This window comes from Rana temporaria, chromosome 8 (genome assembly GCF_905171775.1).
Source record: "Rana temporaria chromosome 8, aRanTem1.1, whole genome shotgun sequence".
Lineage (NCBI taxonomy): Eukaryota > Metazoa > Chordata > Amphibia > Anura > Ranidae > Rana > Rana temporaria.
The window spans coordinates 155,769,017-155,790,981 of NC_053496.1; the positions used below are offsets into that span (position 1 = coordinate 155,769,017).

At 46.4% G+C, this 21,965-nt stretch overlaps 1 protein-coding gene across 1 annotated transcript in view; it reads left to right on the forward strand.

Moving 5' to 3' along the window:
• Positions 1-5,358: 5,358 nt before the first annotated feature.
• Positions 5,359-21,965, forward strand: part of LOC120909251 (transmembrane protein 176B-like) — a 37,213-nt gene continuing 20,606 nt past the window's right edge. The window contains exons 1-2 of the mRNA XM_040320979.1: positions 5,359-5,405; positions 17,991-18,198. Of these exons, the coding sequence (XP_040176913.1) occupies positions 17,992-18,198 (207 nt within the window). The 5' untranslated portion in view covers positions 5,359-5,405; position 17,991. The remainder of the gene's footprint in view (positions 5,406-17,990; positions 18,199-21,965) is intronic.

Genomic DNA, 21,965 nt, shown 5'->3' on the forward strand with positions numbered 1-21,965 from the left:
CGTCAGTAGGGCAGAGTGGACGGCGTCAGTAGGGCAGAGTGGACGGCGTCAGTAGGGCAGAGTGGACGGCGTCAGTAGGGCAGAGTGGACGGCGTCAGTAGGGCAGAGAGGACGGCGTCAGTAGGGCAGAGAGGACGGCGTCAGTAGGGCAGAGAGGACGGCGTCAGTAGGGCAGAGAGGATGGCGTCAGTAGGGCAGAGAGGACGGCGTCAGTAGGGCAGAGAGGACAGCATCAGTAGGGCAGTGGATGGTGTCGTAGGGCAGTGGATGGTGTCAGTAGGGCAGAGAGGATGGTGTCAGTAGGGCAGAGAGAATGGTGTCAGTAGGGCAGTGAGGATGGTGTCAGTAGGGCAGTGAGGATGGTGTCAGTAGGGCAATGGATGGTGTCAGTAGGGCAGAGAGGATGGTGGCAGAGGGGACGGTGTCAGTAGGGCAGTGGACAGTGTCAGTAGGGCAGAGGACATTGTCAGTAGGGCAGAGGACGATGTCAGTAGGGCAGTGGATGGTATCAGTAGGGCAGAGAGGACGGTGTCAGTAGGGCAGAGAGGACAATGTCGGTAGGGTAGAGAGGATGGTGTCAGTAGGACATTGAATTGTGTCAGTAGGGCAGTGGATGGTGTCAGTAGGGCAGAGGGAATCGTGTCAGTAGGGCAGAGAGGATGGCGTCAGTAGGGCAGTGAGGATGGCGTCAGTAGGGCAGAGAGGACGGCGTCAGTAGGGCAGAGAGGACGGCGTCAGTAGGGCAGAGAGGAAGGCGTCAGTAGGGCAGAGTGGACAGCGTCAGTAGGGCAGAGTGGACGGCGTCAGTAGGGCAGAGTGGACGGCGTCAGTAGGGCAGAGTGGACGGCGTCAGTAGGGCAGAGTGGACGGCGTCAGTAGGGCAGAGAGGACGGCGTCAGTAGGGCAGAGAGGACGGCGTCAGTAGGGCAGAGAGGACGGCGTCAGTAGGGCAGAGAGGATGGCGTCAGTAGGGCAGAGAGGACGGCATCAGTAGGGCAGAGAGGACAGCATCAGTAGGGCAGTGGATGGTGTCGTAGGGCAGTGGATGGTGTCAGTAGGGCAGAGAGGATGGTGTCAGTAGGGCAGAGAGAATGGTGTCAGTAGGGCAGAGAGAATGGTGTCAGTAGGGCAGAGAGAATGGTGTCAGTAGGGCAGAGAGAATGGTGTCAGTAGGGCAGAGGACGGTGTCAGTAGGGCAGAGGACGGTGTCAGTAGGGCAGAGGACTGTGTCAGTAGGGCAGAGGATGGTGTCAGTAGGGCAGAGGACGGTGTCAGTAGGGCAGAGGACGGTGTCGTTGGGCAGTGGATGGTGTCAGTAGGGCAGAGAGGATGGTGTCAGTAGGGCAGAGAGGATGGTGTCAGTAGGGCAGAGAGGATGGTGTCAGTAGGGCAGAGAGAATGGTGTCAGTAGGGCAGAGGACGGTGTCAGTAGGGCAGAGGACGGTGTCAGTAGGGCAGAGGACGGTGTCAGTAGGGCAGAGAGGATGGTGTCAGTAGGGCAGAGAGGATGGTGTCAGTAGGGCAGAGAGGATGGTGTCAGTAGGGCAGAGAGGATGGTGTCAGTAGGGCAGAGAGGATGGTGTCAGTAGGGCAGAGAGAACGGTGTCAGTAGGGCAGAGAGGATGGTGTCAGTAGGGCAGAGAGGACGGTGTCAGTAGGGCAGAGAGAATGGTGTCAGTAGGGCAGAGGACGGTGTCAGTAGGGCAGAGGACGGTGTCAGTAGGGCAGAGGACGGTGTCAGTAGGGCAGAGGACGGTGTCAGTAGGGCAGAGGACGGTGTCAGTAGGGCAGTGGATGGTGTCGTAGGGCAGTGGATGGTGTCAGTAGGGCAGAGAGGATGGTGTCAGTAGGGCAAAGAGAATGGTGTCAGTAGGGCAGACAGAATGGTGTCAGTAGGGCAGAGGACGGTGTCAGTAGGGCAGAGGACGGTGTCAGTAGGGCAGAGAGGATGGCATCAGTAGGGCAGAGAAGATGGCGTCAGTAGGGCAGAGAGGATGGTGTCAGTAGGGCAGTGGACGGTGTCAGTAAAGCAGTGGACGGTGTCGGTAGAGCAGAGGACGGTGTCAGTAGGGCAGAGAGGACGGCGTCAGTAGTAACAACAGATCACCATGTCACCAGCACCACCATGTCACCAGCACCACCAGGGCACCACCATGTCACCAGCAACACCAGGGCACCACCATGTCACCAGTAACTCCAGGGCACCACCATGTCACCAGCAACACCAGGGCACCACCATGTCACCAGCAACACCAGATCACCACCATGTCACCAGCAACACCAGATCACCACCATGTCACCAGCAACACCAGGGCACCACCATGTCACCAGGGCAACACCAGGGCACCACCATGTCACCAGCAACACCAGGGCACCACCATTTCACCAGCAACACCAGGGCACCACCATGTCACCAGCAACACCAGGGCACCACCATGTCACCAGCAACACCAGGGCACCACCATGTCACCAGCAACACCAGGGCACCACCATGTCACTAGCAACACCAGATCACCAGCAACACCAGATCACCACCATGTCACCAGCAACACCAGATCACCACCATGTCACCAGCAACACCAGATCACCACCATGTCACCAGCAACCAGTAGCTCACTTGTTATACCCAGAGACATCTATTATCAAGCAATGGTAGACTGAATGTAACAGGATACAGAGCATGCCTGTCACCTCTCTGTGCTGTGCAGAGTGCAGTCTTGTCAGCCTGGCCTGGTGCCATATGTTTTCGCGCTGACATCTCCCCGACCACTCCTCTCAGCATCTTCCTCTCCTTCAGATTATCTCCCCCGGCCATTTCACAAACAGCCAGAAACACTGCCTCCCGCCGCCCGACTCGTACAGCATCCTCATCTGCTCTGCTCGCCATGCCCGAAATTCCTGCTCATACAAACCCCGCTTCTGCAAGTCTCCTCATGTTGCCTCTTGATTGGTGCAGGACCCTGCTCTCTGGCGGAGCGGCTCCTTCTGCCTGCCCCAAAGACACTCGCGCTGATCACCCCCCACGCTGATCTTCATTTGCGGGGGATGCCGGCCTGACACCCCCTGCAGTTCTTAAATTCCAGGGGGGGGCAACCGCCCCCGTTGCCCTATGGAGCGGACGCCCATGCCTGTGAGGGATAAGAGAGCATCTTCACGCAGGGCTGTAGTCATAGGGAGGGGGTGAGCACATTCTGCTTTCCACCATGCAAAACGGCTCAGATGCTGGTGGAAAGCAAGAAGAGGAGAGACAGGAAATGGCATTTTCAAACCTGAATTACTGTATTTTGAAGGTCAAAAGGGAAAACGAGGTAAGTGATATTTAAATGCTCTAGTTTACAGCAATCAATTGATCTAATAAAAAACGAACCTTTAGCCCAGGTTCACACTGGGTACGATTTGGTTCGATTTGAGATGCGATTTCACTTGTAAATTCGCATCTCAAATCGGCGGCATTTGCCGGCAATTGTCGGCAATGGCACCGTCCTAATCGGTGCGACGCCACATCCGCGGCACTGCACCGATTTCAAAAAGTAGTTCCTGTACTACTTTTTCCGACTTAGGGCCGCGATTTACATAGACATCTGTGCAGAAACCTGCACAGATGTCTCTTAAATCACTGCCGAAATCGGGACTGCCAGCGGGAGTGAAATTGTGCGAGTTCAGCTGAACTCGCACGGCTTCACTCCCGCAGCCCAGTGTGAACCAGGGCTCAGTGTTCCTTTAAAGTGGAGTTCCACCTAAAAGTGAAACTTCCGCTTAATCCACTCCTTGCCCCCTTACATGCCACATTTGACATGTAACTTTTTGGGGGGGATAGTGGGGGCTTCAGGAGGAGTGGGACTTCCTGTCCCACTTCCTCCTTCCGCCGAGGGGCTGCTAAGGCGATACGTCATATCGCCTTTTGGCAGCCCCTCCCTCTAGGTGATCGCCTGGGACACGTGACAGGTCCCAGGCGATCGCCTGTCCAATCGGATGGCGCAGCGCCGCTCGCGCATGCGCAGTATTTACAAAATAGGGGATAGTTTTATTGCATTTTTATCAATTTTTTTTTTTTACTACTAATGGCGGCGATCAGCGATTGTTTTCGTGACTGCGACATTATGGCGGAAACTTTGGACAATTTTGACACATTTTTGGGACCATTGCAATTTTCACAGCAAAAAAATGTATTTAAAATGCATTGTTTACTGTGAAAATGACAATTGCAGTTTGGGAGTTAACTACAAGGGGGCGCTGATGGGGTTATGTGTGACCTCATTTGTGTTTACAACTGTAGGGGGGTGTGGCTGTACGTGTGACATCATCGATTGTGTATCCCTATAAAAGGGAACACATGATCGATGCCACCGCCGCCACAGTGAAGAACGGGGAAGCTGTGTTTACACACAGCTCTCCCCGTTCTTCAGCTCCGGGGACCGATCGCGGGACTCCAGCGGCGATCGGGTCCCGCAGTCCCGGAGCTTCGGACCGGGTCGCGGGTGGGTACTAGCACAGGACGTACCTGTACGTGCATGTGCCCAGCCGTGCCATTCTGCCGACATAAATGTGCAGGAGGCGGTCCTTAAGTGGTTAATAGACATTAAAAATGACTGGAACACCCCTTTAAATATATCAGGGGACTAAATAGACCCCTGATAGGTCACTTTTGAAACAGAAAAACAGACTGAGGGTGGATTCTCCAGTTCCTTTCTCTGAAGCTGACATTTTGATTGGAGAAGGAGAGCACTGCAGCTGGCTGGAGCATGGAAAAATATGAGTGAAGGTGGTCATTTCCCCCCAGCACTGCAAGGGTGGACTTTTTCACTAGTCCTGGACATGGGCTGTATTCTGGCACCATGTGCCTTCCTGTTTATGCTCAAATGTTTGACAATGTCAGGAATATATTGGGACTTTTCAGGTTCTACATACAAGTATGTGGAGCCTGGAAAGTCCCAGTCTATTTCTGGCATAGTCAAGATTTTCACTTTCTCTTTTAGTAAACCTGCACCGCAAGGTGTACTGCACAGAATTATACAGTGTGGGTTCGGAAAGAGTGTGATAATGCACTTGTTCCTGACCCGCACATATGTGGCCCGGGTCATGCCCTGGTACAGGCGCAGTAATCAGATCTGACATACTGTACAGGCAGAACATTCATAGAATGCTCACAATGAAGAGATGTGTTTTCCTCACATTAACACAGGAAATGGCAAGTCATTTAATGTTAGTAAATGGATAACCTGTTATGGTAACATGGCTTCATAGCATAATATAAATGTTATGAGCACCTGAAGAGCAGGATCATAACAGGAAGTTCACTTCCCCCATCCCTCCCTATACAAGGCTCCTCCTGCTCCCTCTGTTTGCTGAGCTCATTACAGCCAGAGACACAGAGCAGAGTTGAGTGTTGGAGAAATACGCAGCAAGTAAGTGCATCATCCACGTCTCCTTTCTTATTAGACAGGACTCCTCCTCTGCTCTGCATACCTTCTTATAGAAAGGGAATTGTTACTAAATCAGGAGCTACAAACTTTATGGTGTTGGGCTTTGTAGAAGAATCTAAAATGAGAAGCGTTTGTGTTGGCTCATATAACGTTCAATCCTATCAGACCAGTGACGTAGCTAGCTCATCCGGCACCCGGGGCTGGACATTTCTTTGCACCCCCAAGAAAGATGGTATGTGGCAATATAACGACGCCATGCTGAAACTGTGTGTGTGTGGTCAGATTGCATCAGATGCAAAAAATCAAAACGAACGACAGATTGCAAAAGATAGTAGGACAATCCCCCCAAAAGTTCTTCAAATATATTAATAGTTAAAAGGTGAATTCTGAGCATGTAGGCCCCTTACAAATTAATCTAGAGTGGGTGACTGGGGACAAAGAAAAGGCTAATTAAATTCTTTCTTTAGCTCTGTTTATACAAAGGAGCATGGGGAAGTTCATGTCCATAATGGGGGTGGTAGTGACGCAGCCCCAAATGATCCACAATGGCTCAAAGGTGATATGGTCCAGAAATATTTTGACAGAATAAAGGTGGATAAAGCACCTGGACCAGATGGCATCCACCCACGGATCCTAAAAGAATTGAGCTCTGTAATATCAAAGCCATAGTTTCTAAAAAAAAAAAATTCTAATGACAGGAATACTACCACTGGATTGGCGCAGGGTCAATGTGGTGCCCATATTTAAAAAGGGAACAAAGTCTTTACCAAGTAACTATAGACCTGTTAGTTTAACGTCTATAGTTGGGAAGATACTGGAGAGATTAATAAAAGCCCACATGGATGAGTTCTTGCTGGAAAAAAATATTTTAAGCAACAGACAGCATGGATTCATGAAAGACAGAAGTTGTCAGACAAACCTGATTTCCTTTTATGAAGAGGTAAGTAAAACCCTGGACAGAGGCGTGGCTGTGGACGTGGTATACTTGGATTTTGCAAAAGTGTTCGATATAGTTCCACACACACGGCTCATGTGTAAGGTAAAGTCTACAGGATTGGATATATCAGTTTGTAAATGGATAGAAAACTGGCTAAAAAAGACAGAATTCAGAGAGTAGCGGTTAATGATTCTTACTCTGAATGGTCTAATGTTATCAGTGGTGTACCCCAAGGTTCAGTGTTGGGACTCTTACTTTTTAACTACTTGCCGACCAGCCGCCGCAGTTATATGGCGGCAGGTCGGCATGGCTGGGCGAGATCACGTAACTATACGTCATCTCACCGCTCAGCCAATAGGGGCGTGCGCGCCCCCTGCTCACCCCTGGCCCGCATGCCCGGCGGTCGGGATTACCGCTGGGCACCCGCGATCACTCGTTAGAGCGAGAACCGGGAGCTGTGTGTGTAAACACACAGCTCCCGGTCCTGTCAGGGGGAGAAATGACCTATCGCCTCTTCATACAATGTATGAACAGCGATTTGTCATTCTCACATGTCAGTCCACCCCCCCCTTCAGTTAGTACACACCCAGGGAACATGATTAACCCCTTCTTTGCCCCCCTAGTGTTAACCCCTTCCCTGCCAGTGGCATTTTTATAGTAATCAATGCATTTATATAGCACTGATCGCTATAAAAATGCCAATGGTCCCAAAAAAGTGTCTGAAGTGTCCGCCATAATGTCGCAGTACTGATAAAAATCGCTGATCGCCGCCCATTACTAGTAAAAAAAATATATTAATAAAAATGCCATAAAACTATCCCCTATTTTGTAAACGCTATAACTTTTGCGCAAACCAATAAACTAAGTAAAGTTAGCCCATTTTTTTTTTTTATAAATGTAAAAGATTTTACGCCGAGAGAATCGTGATCTTCATTCTAAGCAAAAAAATTGCGATTCTCATTTTGGCCAGAATCGTGCAGCTCTACCTGGAGTTAATAACTTTAATGCATGAAACACCTTGAGTTCTGGGATTTCCCTATCACTTTGTTAGCAGCAGCTTGCCATTGCTGAGTCTATCATCTACTAGATTCCCCCAGAGGTTCTCCCCCCTAGTGTATAGATTGCATTCATATTTTTGCCACCCAAATGCATTATTTTTCATTTTTCTACATGAAACCTCATTTTCCATGTAGTTGCCCACCCCATTAATTTGTTCAGATCTTCTTGCAAGGTTTCCACATCCTGCGGAGAAGTTATTGCCCTGCTTAGCTTAGTATTGTCTGCAAATACATGGATTGAATAATTTTACCCCATCCTCCAGGACGTTTATGAACAAATTAAATGCGATTGGTCCCAGCACAGAACCATGTGGGACCCCACTACCGACCTCTGACCATTCCCGAGTATTCCACATTTACCACTCTCTGAACTCGCCCTTGTAGCCAGTTTTCAATCCATCTATTCACCCTATGATCCATGCCAATGGACCTTATTTTGTACAGTAAATGTTTATGGGGAACTGTGTCAAATGCTTTGCAAAATCCAGATGCACCATACCTATGGGCCTTCCTTTATCTAGATGGCAACTCACCACCTCATAGAAGGGTAATACCGTATTTATCGCGGTCCCACGTATACCGCGCACCCCTAAAGTTGCCCCCGAAATTCCTGTAAAAAAAATGTTATATGATTTTATTACTTACAGTTTTGGTGTCTTCCCAGCATCCATCGTCCGGTCCGGCGTCCGTCTGCGGCCTCGGTGGTGTCCTCCCGGCTTCTCCAGCGCGCGCCTCAAGTCGAGTCCCCGCTTCCCGCGCTCAGTTCGAATGCCTCCGCCGACATATAGCGAGTGCAGTACACTCAGGTACATTCGGCAAGGCTCAGCTTCGCTCACGCTCTGTGACGTTTATGTACGAGCGAAGCCGAGCCTAGCTGAATGTACCCGAGTGTACTGCACTCGGTATATGTCGGCGCAGGAATTCAAACTGAGCGCGGGAAGCGGCTATCGGCGTATATCGCGCACCCACGATTTTCCCCTTATTTTAAGGGAAAAAAAGTGCGCGATATACGCCGATAAATACGGTAGTTTGGTTTGGCAAGAACGATTCCTCATGAATCAATGCTGATTACTGCTAATGATACAGTTTTCATTACTAAAATCTTGTATTTAGTCCCTTTATCATCCCCTCCAAGAGCGTGCATACTATTGATGTTAGGCTAACTGGTCTGTAATTCCCAGGGATGTATTTGGGGCCCTTTTTTAAATATTGGTGCTACATTGGCTTTTCTCCAATCTGCTGGTACCATTCAAGTCAGACTGTCAGTAAAAATTAGGAACAGTGGTCTTGCAATTACTTGACTGAGTTCCCTAAGTACCCTTGGGGGCAAACCATCCGGTCCAGGTGATTTATTAATGTTAAGTTTCCCAAGTCTATTTCAAATTCTGTCCTCTGTTAGTCATGGAGGTGCTTCCTGTGAAGTGTCACAAGGATAAACACTGCAGTTTTGGTTACTGAAGCCCTCCGATTCCCTTGTGAAGACTGAGAAAAAAAAAAAATTGATACCTTCGCCATCTCCCCATCCTTTGTAACCAGATGTCCTTTGTGATTCTTTATGGGGCCAATATGGTCTGTCCTCCCTTTTTTACTGTTTTACATACTTAAAGCAGAGTTCCACCCATCTGATTCCTCCCTCCCTCCAGTGCCACAATTGACACCTTTCGGGGGGAAGGGGGGGCCAGGATACCTGTCTTTGACAGATATCCTTTCCCACTTCCGGGAGTCTGGACCGCGGCCTGTGACGTCACCACGGTGCTCCCTCTTCCTCCCCTGGCCGCTCGGCCAGTAAGAGAGAGGAGCAGACCCCAGTAGGGTTCCCGACGTGAAGCAGAAAGGCTACACTGCCGGGTTCCACTGCCCACAATGGCGGCGGCAGCACCTGACAGCTGATGGAAACATCAGCTGCAGGTGCCGACATAGCTGGACTCCAGGACAGGTAAGTGTCCTAGTATTAAAAGCCAGCAGCTGCAGTATGTGTGGCTGCTGGCTTTTAATATTTTACATATTTGGGGCGTATCACCGTTTAAAGCAGGCCTCGTCAAAATCCGGGCGCGTGGTCGCAATTGCGACAAGAAATTGTGACCTGGCACCTGGGGAACCTTAAGTCTACAGAAGGCTGTAAAGCCGCGGCCTCAATTACTGCGCTGCGCGATCGCGGTGCGCCAGCCGGTAATTGAGGCCGCGGCTTTGCGGCCTTCACACAAGGAAGCTGAGGCCTGCAGAAGGCTGCAAAGCCACGGCCTCAATTACCGGCCGGCGCGGGCCAGCTGGTAATTGAGGCCGCGGCTTTGCGGCCTTCTGCAGGCCTCAGCTTCGTCTGTGATCTGGCCCCATCTTGTGGTTGTCGTTGGCATTACAGATTTTTTTTTTTTTATATTGTGAGAGATAAGGTTACGCCTAGTAAATTGATACCCAACATGTCACGCTTCAAAATTGCGTCCGCTCGTGGAATGGTGACAAACTTTTACCCTTTAAAATCTCCAGGTTGTATGTTTTGAGCTACAGAGGAGGTCTAGGGCTAGAAGGTCTAGGGCTAGAATTATTGCTCTCGCTCTACCAATCACTACGGTACCTCACATGTGTGGTTTGAATACCGTTTACATATGCAGGTGCTACTCACGTATGCACTCGCTTCTGCGTGCGAGCTTGGCGGGACGGGTGCGTTTTTTGGCTCCTAACTTTTTTAGCTGGCTCCTAGATTCCAAGCAAATTTGTCAAACCCTGGCTTAAAGAATTTCTTGGGATTTTTTTTGCTCTCCTCCACTATGTGTCTTTTGTGTTCTATCTTAGCCGCCCTAATTGCACCCATACATTTCTTGTTATATCATCAGCATTCAGACTTTTTAAAAAAAATAAACATTTTTGAAGGCCTTCCCTATTGGTTTTATATGTAATTTTACATTAGAGTTAAGCCATCCAGGTCTTTTGTTTGCTCCTTTAAATTTATTACCCAATGGGATGCACTGGCTAATGCCCTTATTTAATATGCTCTTAAAGCGAACCCATCTCTTCTCCATGTTCTTTGTTCCTTAGATTTTATCCCAATTTATGCCTTCTAGCAAGGTTCGTAGTTTAGGGAAGCTGGCTCTTTTGAAATTCAGTGTCTTTGTATTTCCTTTTTGTTTCCTATTTGTGTGATTTATACTGACGCCAATTGACCTGATGGAGCGGCCCAGTATAGCAAAAAAGTTACCATGGCGGGCCTTAAGGGTTTCAAATGTAAGCAGTCTACTGTTCTCCATGAATTTTCCACAACTAGCATTGCCATCGTCTGCCCACCGCCCGAAGAAGGTAATTTGTTCGCTGGGGGAACCATTGAAAGCCTCCTTGTGGGGCCAACGGGGACACAGAAGGAGCCAGAGAAAACTGATGGTGTTGTTGAAAATTCTATAAATGTATGTTGTCAGATGTCCCCCCAGTGTCGGGTTTGCTGTAGTGCGCTCAGGTGAGCGAATTCACGCATACAGACGTTGGTGGAAGGCCTTTTGGCGCAAACACCTTTTCATGGACACAGCAGATTTGCACGCTCCTTTTAGGGATGTTTATTTATGCCTCAGCAAGGGACTGGCCACTTCTTGTCGACTGCATTAAATGACTCCGAGTGGACAGATCTGCGTACATGGAAACTGTAGGATAACTATATGAAAATTATGGTTATCGGATCCATGATTTAAGTATGGTTTGCAACAATGGCAGTCTGCACATGGCTCTGTGTGCAGTAGCCATGCTATCTGATTCCTTTGTGTCTCACAGAGCATGGCGACTGCCCCCAGCTATTTGTATACATCACTACTCTAAGCATTGTTTGAATCACATGTCTGTGATTGGTTCTTTTGAATGTATACAACATGTCTGATTGGCTGTTTTGTGAAGCCACACCTTTTGTTACTGATGATTGACCCTATATAATAAACGAACGAGCTGCTTGAAGTCAAGAATGATGACTGAGAGCTGAATGGAATGAGAACAAGCTGATGGGTGATGGTGTCTCTTTGTATGAATGGCAGGGAATGTTGGTGAGTGAATTTATTTGGTTTAAATATGGATTATTTCATCAAGATGGATTCTGTGTTTAATAGCACAGGGCAAAATGGCGGTATGCTCTGCGTACCGCCGATTTTGCTACGACAATGGTTAATCTGATTTCAGACTTAAGAGCCTCGTCAAAGATACCTCTGAATATTGGGAATTCTTAACCCCCCCCCCCCCCCCCGTTTTTTTTATCATCGCCCTCAGTACCCTCATGGCTATTCGCAGCCTCTGTGCATTCCACACAAATCTGGAAAGCATGCTAGCAAGTTGTGAAAAAACTTTTCTGGACAGGAGCACAGGCGCCATCTGTTGGTAGAAGAGCATCCTGGGGGAGGTTATTCATCTTTATGATGCTTACCCACCCCAGCCAGGTAAAGGCAGGCATAGTTCACTTTGATGAGTACCTCCTAAATGTGGCTAATATTGTAGGCCAATTACTAAGCAATCGTGAGATGAATGCCCAAATATTTCAGAAGATGTGGCCCGGGTAAAGGGAAAAGCTGTCAGACGGAAGCACAATAGGTCAAATTTCAGATTTTAGATAATTAATTTTGAAAGTGCCCCAAAACGCAGAAGTTCCCACACCAAGTTAGGCAATGAGACCAGGGGGTTACGTGACGTGAAATATCACAACATACGCATAAGCTGACAGCTTGTGTTCCACATTGGGTGGAACCAGATGTGGCGCTACCACACTCGGCCGCTCGCATCTCTGAGCTACGGCACTCTGTTTTAAGGCTTTTTTACCATGTGTCAAATGTGAGTACCTTGTTTATACGAATTAAAGTATTATACTTCATTTATAAAACGGTACCATGCTATTGGGCGCTTCATTTGTCTCCTCTATGAGCGGCTGAAAGTTTATGCATGAAAAGTCCTGGCAGTGCGGATACTTATTGTGAGAGCCTGTTACCCCTGTAGGGGTGATTGGATTCGGTGAGTGCGGGACCATTGGGGGAGAGCACTGAGTGATCCACTGAAGGCTTGCAGTATAGCCTGTATCTGCATGAAGCACACAGCACTTTATTTATTTTTTACATTAAGCAAGATTGGAAACTGGACTTGTTTTTTAAACACATTGTGTGCACTTTTTATGTATTCAAGGATAACTACCAGCATTGTATTGCACATTTATATATATTTTTTTTTTTTTTTTATGATATATATTTTTTATGATATTTATTTCTCTTTATTTATTCACTTATTTATTTGGATTGGTAACAGACACTACCACGTGATAATTTAACCACTTAGGTGGATATATTGTCAGGGCGGTGGCACACCGAACACTGGTGCATCCGTAGTATCACCCTACGATTGTTGCACATTAAATTAGGCCTTTTTCTCTCATGGATATATTGGTTAGTTATTTATGTACACTTATATTCATTATACACTTAAGTAGGCGCCACCACCTGCTATTTACACCCATTGAAAGTGTATCATGTCTCGCACATGCGCAGTGTGGAGCCAGCTGTAAAACAGCAGGTAGTCACTGCTGGCTTTCAACAGCCAAGATGATGGCTCCAGGGTTGCAAAGACTAGAAAGAACTAGCCAGGGTGAAGACAGCACTGGGCTCTTGGACCAGTATGTGTCTCTTTGTTTATACGCAAGTCACAAGCTAAGTACAGTGGAACCTCAGATTACGAGCATAATCCTTTCCAGGAGAATGCTCATAATCCAAAGTACTCGCATATCAAAGAGTTTCAAGTCAATGGAAACAAAAATAATTTGTTGCGCATTGATTTCAATGGCATGCAATACCGCATGCGGCCAGAGGTGGGGGGCGTTGAAGAGCCTCGGAAACGACCGGTAAGGCCCAAGGACACCTCGGCAAACCTCGGAAATGCTTGGAAACTGAGTATTTCCGAGCGGCGCCGATCGGCTCCAGGGCTCCCACACCTCAGGCCAAACGTGGTACTGCACACCGCTTTGGCCTGAATCCTGCTCGCTTTGCAAGACAACACTCGCAAACAGAGTCAGGATTTTTTCAAATACAGTGCTCATTTCGCGAAACATTTGTTAACCCCTTTACTCGCAATCCGAGGTTCCACTGTATTTGTAGCTGCTGATTTCGTTTTTAACCACTTGAGCCCCGCGCTATTGACAAAAGACGTCAACAGCGCGGTTCTCAGGTGCCAAGTGGACGTCTTTGGACGTCATTTGGAATGCATTACCCGCGCGCGCCACTGTGGGGCGCGTGGCGGGTAACCACTGTGCCGCCGCATCGCTGGGGACCCGATGCGTGTACCTGGCGGCCGCGATGTCCGCCGGGTACACGCGATTGTCGGGAACACAGCCGGTAACAGCAGGGACGTGGAGCTCTGTGTGTAAACACAGAGCTCCACGTGCTGTTAGAGGAGAGGAGACCGATCTGTGTCTCTTGTACATAGAGACACAGCATCGGTCACCTCCCCAGTCACCCCCCTTCCCCCACACAGTTAGAACACACCCAGGCTACACAGTTAACCCCTTCCTCACCCCCTGGTGTTAACCCCTTCCCTGCCAGTCACATTTATACAGTAATTAGTGCATTTTTATAGCCCTGATCGCTGTATAAATGTGAATGGTCCCAAATTTGTGTCAAAAGTGTCCGATACGTCCGTCGCAATATTGCAGTCCCAATAAAAATCGCAGATCGCCGCCATTACTAGTAAAAAAAAAATAATGAAAAAAAATCATAATTCTGTTCCCCATTTTGTAGGCGCTATAACTTTTGCGCAAACCAGTCGCTTATTGCGATTTTTTTTTTTTTTTTTTTTACAAAAATATGTCGAAAAAGACGTATCGGCCTTAACTGAGAGAATTTTTATTTATTTTTTTTTAAATGGGAGATTTAATATAGCAACAAGTAAAAAAAAAATATATTTTTTTTAAATTGTCGCTCTTTTTTTGTTTATAGCGCAAAAAATAAAAACCGCAGAGGTGATCAAATACCACCAAAATAAAGCTCTATTTGAGGGGAAAAAAGGACGTCAATTTTGTTTGGGAGCCACGTCGCACGACCGCGCAAATGTCAGTTAAAGCGACGCAGTGCCGGAAGCTGAAATTTCACCTGGGAACGAAGGGGGTTTATGTGCCCAGTAAGCAAGTGGTTAAAGAGACTGCAGTTCCTCTTTAACTTCTTGCTGACCTCTTATTGTACATAAACTGCGGGGGCGGCAGGTCCTGTGCACAGATTAACCCGCTTTCGAGGTGATTGGACACATCATGAGCCATTCAGCTGTTGGACCCGAAGTTCTCACGGACCTGCCGATTTGTTCCTGAGAGAGGCAGAATGGCAGCCTGCCTATGTAAACAAGGCAGGTCATCGTTCTGTTAGCAGAAACACATGATCTCTATCTTCCCTACTAAGAAGGAACACTGATCTGTCTTCCCACAATTAAAGCACCCCCCACACCATTAGGAAGTACTCCCTAGGGACACATTTAAACCTTTGATCGCCCCTGATGTTAACCCCTTCCCTGCCAGTGTCATTAGTACAGTGACAGTGCATATTTTTTAGCACTGATCATTGTAATAGCATCTCTGGTCCCCAAAAAAGTCACTTAGCGTCCGATTTGTCTGCTGCAATGTAGTAGTCCCGCTAAATAATTGCTGCCATTACTAGTAAAAAATAAATAATAATTCCATAAAAATATCCCATAGTTTGTAGACTTTAATAGCCTTGTACACACGATCCAATTTTATGGCCATAATTGTCTGATGGACGTGTCGTGTCGCATAATCCGACTGTGTATATGCTCCATCAGACAATTGTTGGCTGAATTAACGACAACAAATATTGGCTGTTCATGCTCACCAACTGTCTGGCAATAAATCTGTTACGTCGGTTTATCTCATTGTGTGTCACAACTCCCTCCAACTAAAATCCAAAGTACAAACACGCATGCTCGGAACCAATGCTAAACCTCAGACAACAATAGCAGAAGTTGCCCAAAAGGTGGCGGTAAAGAGCTGAAAGACCATGTGATTTGGTGAATGTTGGCTAAAAATGTTGGGCCGTGTGTATGCAGAACAAGTTCACGGCCAACGCCCTTCGGACCAAAATCCACGGAAAAGTCAGCTGGAAGTCTGATCGTGTGTATGAGGCTTATAACTTTATTTTTTTATATCAATAACATGTAGCAGATGAAGCCTTTTTTTCTTATTACATTTTTTATAGGATATGTTTTATAGCAGAAAGTAAGAAATATTATTATTTTTTATATTTTTTTCAAAATTGTTGGTCTTTTTTTTGTTTTATAGCGCAAAAAATAAAAGCTGCAGAGGTGATCAAATGCCACCAAAAGAAAGCTCTATTTGTGGGGGAAAAAAGGACATCAATTTTATTTTAATACAGCGTCACACAACGGCGCAATTGTCCGTTAAAATAACACAGTGCTATATTGCAAAAATGGCTTGGTCATGAAGGGGGGGGGGGGGGTAAACCTTCCTGAACTGAAGTGGTTAAATGATCTGGTCTTTTCCACATATCCTATAGCTGCATGAAAGTGAGGGGGGAAAACCATAGTGTAAAAAAGTTAGGTAGTCGACATTTAACTTTCATACTGCAGGAGTGGCATCCCTATTCTTCCAGTGATATTTTGGGGAATGCGGAGTGCCTCCAAATATCATGAAATAATAATCCTCCAGCACAGTGCTTGCAGAGTCTTTTTGTGAAATTTCATATGCGTGTATTGTTTTTTTTTTCCTATGTCCATAGGAAGAATAACTCTCTTGCACATGGATGCAATTTACTGATGCTTATATGCAGGATTTTGCTGGCTGACAGATCCCAAGTTTAATGCCGCGTACACACCACCGTTTTTCATGATGTGAAAAAAGCTAATTTTTTTAAATGTCATTAAAAACAATCTGTGTGGGCTTCAGAGCATTTTTCATGAGGTGAAAAATGGCCAATAATAATTGAGAACATGCTCTACGTCGTGAAACGGTTGTGTGTAGGCTTTAACGGCGTGAAAAAAACGCACGTGCTCAGAAGCAATTTATAAGACGGGAGCGCTCGTTCTGGTAAAACTAGCTTTCGTAATGGAGATGGCACATTCGTCACGCTATAACAGACTGAAAAGCACGAAGACTGAAAAGCGCGAATCGTCTCTCGCCAAACTTTTACTAACATGAAATCGGCAAAAGCAGCCCCAAGGGTGGCGCCATCCGAATGGAACTTCCCCTTTATAGTGCTGTCGTACGTGTTGTACGTCACCACGCTTTGCTCAAGCATTTTTTTTTTCACGATCGTGTGTAGGCAAGGTAGGCTTGACAAGAATCGCATAAAAAAAAATCGTTTTTTTCTAGACCATTAAAAATGGTCGTGTGTACGTGGCAAAAGTTAGGTTACACACTTACAACAATGACAATTTTTTTCTGATCATATACGCAAGGTTTTTATGACGCAAAAGGTTCTTGCATAAATGATCAGTAAAATATTTGTCTCTTAAAAAAACATATCTAACATCGTGAAATTGTAGCTCTATATCCTCCTGCAGAATGCATCTTTTTCATCTCTGTATGAGGCCCCGTTCACACTTGAGTGACGCAAATTGCGGGCAGATCACGTGATTCTAGCAAAAAATGCAATGGAAAATATGCACCTGGTTCAGTGCCAACTTTTGGGACCATGAGCTTTCTTGGAGCAGAGGGAGACCCATTCAAAAATGCACCACAAAATCACGAAGCAAAAAGCAATGTGGCAGCATTGCTCAGGTGTGAACAGGGCCTAATGCGGCATACGCACGATTGTTTTTCGGCATGAAAAATAAATACGTTTTTAAAAACGTAATTTAAAATTATCGTGTGTGGGCTACAGATCATTTTTTGGCTTCTGAAAAAATTACGATTTTCGGGTTGTAAAAAATGATCGTGTGGGCTAAAACGACGTTTTAAACCCGTGCATGCTCAGAAGCAAGTTATGAGACGGGAGCGCTCGTTCTGGTAAAACTACCATTCATAATGGAGTAAGCACATTCATCATGCTGCAACAGACAGAAAAGCGCAAATCGTCTTTTACTAACACGGAATCGGCTAAAGCAGCCCAAAAGCGAATAGAACTTCCCCTTTAGAGTGCCGTCGTACGTGGTGTACGTCACCGCGCTTTGTTCATAATTTTTTTTAAAACGACGGTGTGTGGGCAACGTCGTTTTTAATGATGAAGTTGGCAACGTCGTTTTTTGAACATGCTGAAAAATGTTTTTTTTCAAGCCGAAAAACGATCGTGTGTACGCTGCATTAGTGCAGACATGCTAAAGTGCGTAAAACCCATGTCCTCAGTCCTACAGATCTGAACAAAGTGCATGTTTACGCATCTGTTTGAATGTCCATAAAAGGAAAAATGATGTGTGTTTACGCCTTTATGAATAAACAAACATAACTTTTTTTTTTTTCTTTTTTCTTCTTCTTCTTTTCTAGCTGCCTCTCTTTCTAAATCAGAATACATAGCTGATTTTAGAACTCTAAATTATTTACTTGTATTATACTCAACATGTTACACTGTCAAAGATTTATTTAACTGCCCATTTCAATTTTTTGCATTGGCACAGGATGGTGGCAGTCAGTACTGTGAAGATGGCGGATGGGAAAGTCTCCTGTGAGACTCCCAAGGGAACAGTCATAAATATCAACATTAACCAGCGGTCCTGCATGGACTGCCTGCTGGATGCCATCAAAAATGTCAGACTGGTGAAAAAAGATGGACAATGCAACCAGCCAGCTAGAGAGCCTGCCTCCGGAGTATATCTAGGGGTTGGGGTAAGAGTACATCATTGGATCTTTATTCATTTATTTTCTTTCTGTTTTTGTATGGTAAATTTTATTAAAGCGGTTCTCCACCCTAAAGTGGAGTCCCGCTGATCGGAACCCGCCCCCCCTCCGGTGTCACATTTGACACCTTTCAGGGGGGAGGGGGGTGCAGATACCTGTCTAAAGACAGGTATTTGCACCCACTTCCGGCCTCACGCTACGGGCGAAAAACGGGTTTTTCTGACTTCCCGTCTGTCGCCCGTTGTGTGCTGGGAACACTCGGCTCCCAGCACACAGCGTGTGAGCCAATCGGCGGGCGCAGCGCGACTCGCGCATGCGCCGTAGGGAACCGGGCAGTGAAGCCGCAGCGCTTCACTTCCTGGTTCCCTCAGCGTGGATGGCGGGGGGAGCAGCAGAGAGACGAGCGATCGCTCGTGCTCTGCTGCGATCAGCGCTGGACTCCAGGACAGGTAAGTGTCCTAATATTAAAAGTCAGCAGCTGCAGTATTTGTAGCTGCTGGCTTTTAATATTTTTTCCCCATGGAACATCCGCTTTAATAAAAAAGCACATTTAAAAAGGAACCTAAGCTGGTCTAAAATGTTTCTAATGCCGCATACACACGACCGTTTTTCATGACGAGAATTTTTTTTTTTTTTTTAATTGGTCGTGAAAAACGGTCGTGTGTATGCTCCAGAGCATTTTTCTCGACGACAAAAACGGCCATTAAAACCTGCTCTATTTTTTCTCGTTGTTTTTCACGTTCTATTTTTCGCGTCGTGAAAAACGGTTGTGTGTACGCTTTAACAAGGGGCTAAAAAATGTGCATGCTCAGAAGCAAGTTGTGAGACTGGAGCGCTTGTTCTGGTAAAACTAGCGTTCGTAATGGAGATGGCACATTCGTTACTCTGTAACAGACTGAAAAACACAAAGACTGAAAAGTGCGAATCGTCTCTCACCAAACTTTTAACACAAAATTGGCAAAAGTGGCGCCATTCGAATGGAACTTCCCCTTTATAGTGCAGTCGTAAGTGTTGTCATCCGTGTTGTACGTCACCGCGCTTTTCTCGAGCATTTTTTTTTTTTTTCATGATCGTGTGTATGCAAGGCAGGCTTGAGAGGAATCACGTCGAGAAAAACTATTTTTTTTCCCATGAAATGAATAACAGTCGTGTGTACGCGGCATTAGGTAACAGCAGCTCTGAAGAGCAAGCACATAGTGGGCTTATAGGTGGATTCAGAAAGCCCCCCTAACTTTGCGGCGGCGTAGTGTATCGTGTTTACACTACGCCGCCGTAAGTTAGCGAGGCAAGTACATGATTCACAAAGTACTTGCCTGCTAAGTTACGGCGGCGTAGCGTAAATGCAGCAAGCGCACCTAATTCAAAATAGGCTGAGGGGGCGTGTTTTATGTTAATTTGGGTTGACCTGACGTGATTGAAGTTTTTTTGGAATGGCCCATGCGCCGTCCGCCTACATATCCCAGTGTGCATTGAACGACAGCCATACTTAACATTACTATTCCAGCTATTTGATGGAATAACTTTAGGCCTGATAATGCGTTATGTAAACGGCGTATCTGTACTGCGTCGGCCGGGCGTACGTTCGTGAATAGGCATATCTAGTGATTTACATATTCTACGCCGACTGCAATGGAAGCGCCACCTGGCGGTCAGCTTAAAAATTACACTTTAGGATACGACGGTGTAAGACACTTACGCCGCTCGTATCTGAGCCTAATTTAAACGTATCTGGTTACCAGAATACGCTTAAATTAGCATTGGCGCAGATTCAGACTTAGGCTGGCGGATCTACTGATACGCCAGCCTAAGTCTTTCTGAATCTAGCTATTAATCTTCAAATTGATCTCTGTGCAGCACTCTTGGATCCTAACCCCAGACTGTATATGGGGCATGGATTTAAACTCAAGTCAAGATTTAAGCCATGCCCCCTTCCTTACATTGAATAGACTGTAAGGAGATAAGCATGCCAAAGAGAAGTATGCGCTTAACAGTGCCTGTTTGCCCCCTCCCCCCTCCTTTATCCCACCAGACTCGTTTTCCCGCAAACAAAACTTTATTCATTAATCTTTGACATTTCTGGGAATGTTGAAGGCTCTGTCCTGGAGCACTATGACTACTACCTTCCTTCTCTTTCCCCAATGTTTGTCAGGATGCTGGCATAGGGCGGGGAAGTCTCACAGGATCCTGCAAAGATTGTCCGTGCAGAGATTGCATGAGTTCTTGGGGAGGACATACAAGAGAGGAAGCCTGAAGCATTATTATCCAAGTACCTTTCTTTCTATACATTACAGGTAACAGAAAAATTGGTTCTTAGATCATTGGGTTGTGTTTCACCTCAAGATGATTGGACATTGGCAAAAAAGCAAATCTTGACCCAGCCCTCCAGCAATGCCTCAGTTTTTTTGCTGGTGGCCGTAGGTGATGGACCTGTTGCTTTCCGCTGGGATAGTCTTTCTACTAAGAATTCTTTTACAACTACTTTTGTTGATCGGCTGTGACTCTGCAGATGTGCCCTGTCTGCATTTGCTACTTTTCTGGCATGGCCAGGAGGGCATACCACGCATGTGTGGGCACTATCTCGGATTCATTCCCCTTTTCGCAACTGGACATCAAACAAGCAAATACTCAGCACAGCCCACAGAGTGACCAGGGACCTTTGGCATTATGGGGATTGGATCCAGGGGCCAAAACGCTCACATTCTTGTTAGAGACCGTTTTAGTTCCACAAACTAAATTCTGTGGCTCTGACTCATCATCTGGCTTTTCACTAACTCTTTCAGGGGCTCCTTTCTAAGGTACCTTTTGTGTCCAAGGAGGCATTTATGGCTGCCTTTTCCACTGTAAAACGTGATATCAGTAAGGATTTACTGCAGGACAACCCCTAAACAGTCCAGGTCCCCATTACCACAGGTGTTGCATTCGGAGTTTCACCTCCCACCTTCTTCCTTTCTGATGCATCTTCATGCATCACCTAAGAGGATCCGCACAAGGATTGGGTGCATCTAGATGAGATGTTTGTGCAGTAAAAAAACAACTGAAGATAACTTTCAGAAAAAGTGGATGGTTCCAGCTGTGGATCTAGCAGACTCTTTTCTCAGTAGTACCTTTACAGTGGGGTGTGTGTGTATGTATGAGCTGCAGGAATAATCGGTAAAGAATCGAGATCGCAATTCAACTCTCCTCACGCTCTTAAAACGGCATATCCCGATTCTATGTAACAAATGCAGAGAGTTCTCTGCTCGTTTCTGACAAAAAATAAATAAATCCAGGCAGCCTGCCAAGTTTATCACAGCATCGGAGATCAGGAGAAACATTGTAACAAGTAGTTCTTTAGATCAAAGGAATGAACTTCAGTCCCCTGATGAAGTCATGTGACGCCACGCGTAGGGACAGCAAAAGGAAACAAGAAGTGACACTAGTAGATGAGCTCGTGGATAATCGTTTTTAAAATGCTGACACTTTGTGAGCACCATTCTACTGTTTGAACATACTACACTATCTGGTATCTTCCCTCTCTATCCATACTTCCTCATATACATGAAATACCACACTAACGAGAGACCATAAAGTGCCCTGGCATCTAGTACCTGGAGAAACAGTATCTTGGGCATACAGCGTGTGGATCCCGTTTATCGGTGAAACCTCAAAGGAACACAGAGCATTTATTGCTATATGCTGTTGCCTCATTACCTTTAGGTAAGAGGCCATCAACACCAGAGTTTACTCTCACGAAAGTGTGTCTGCACAGGAAGAAG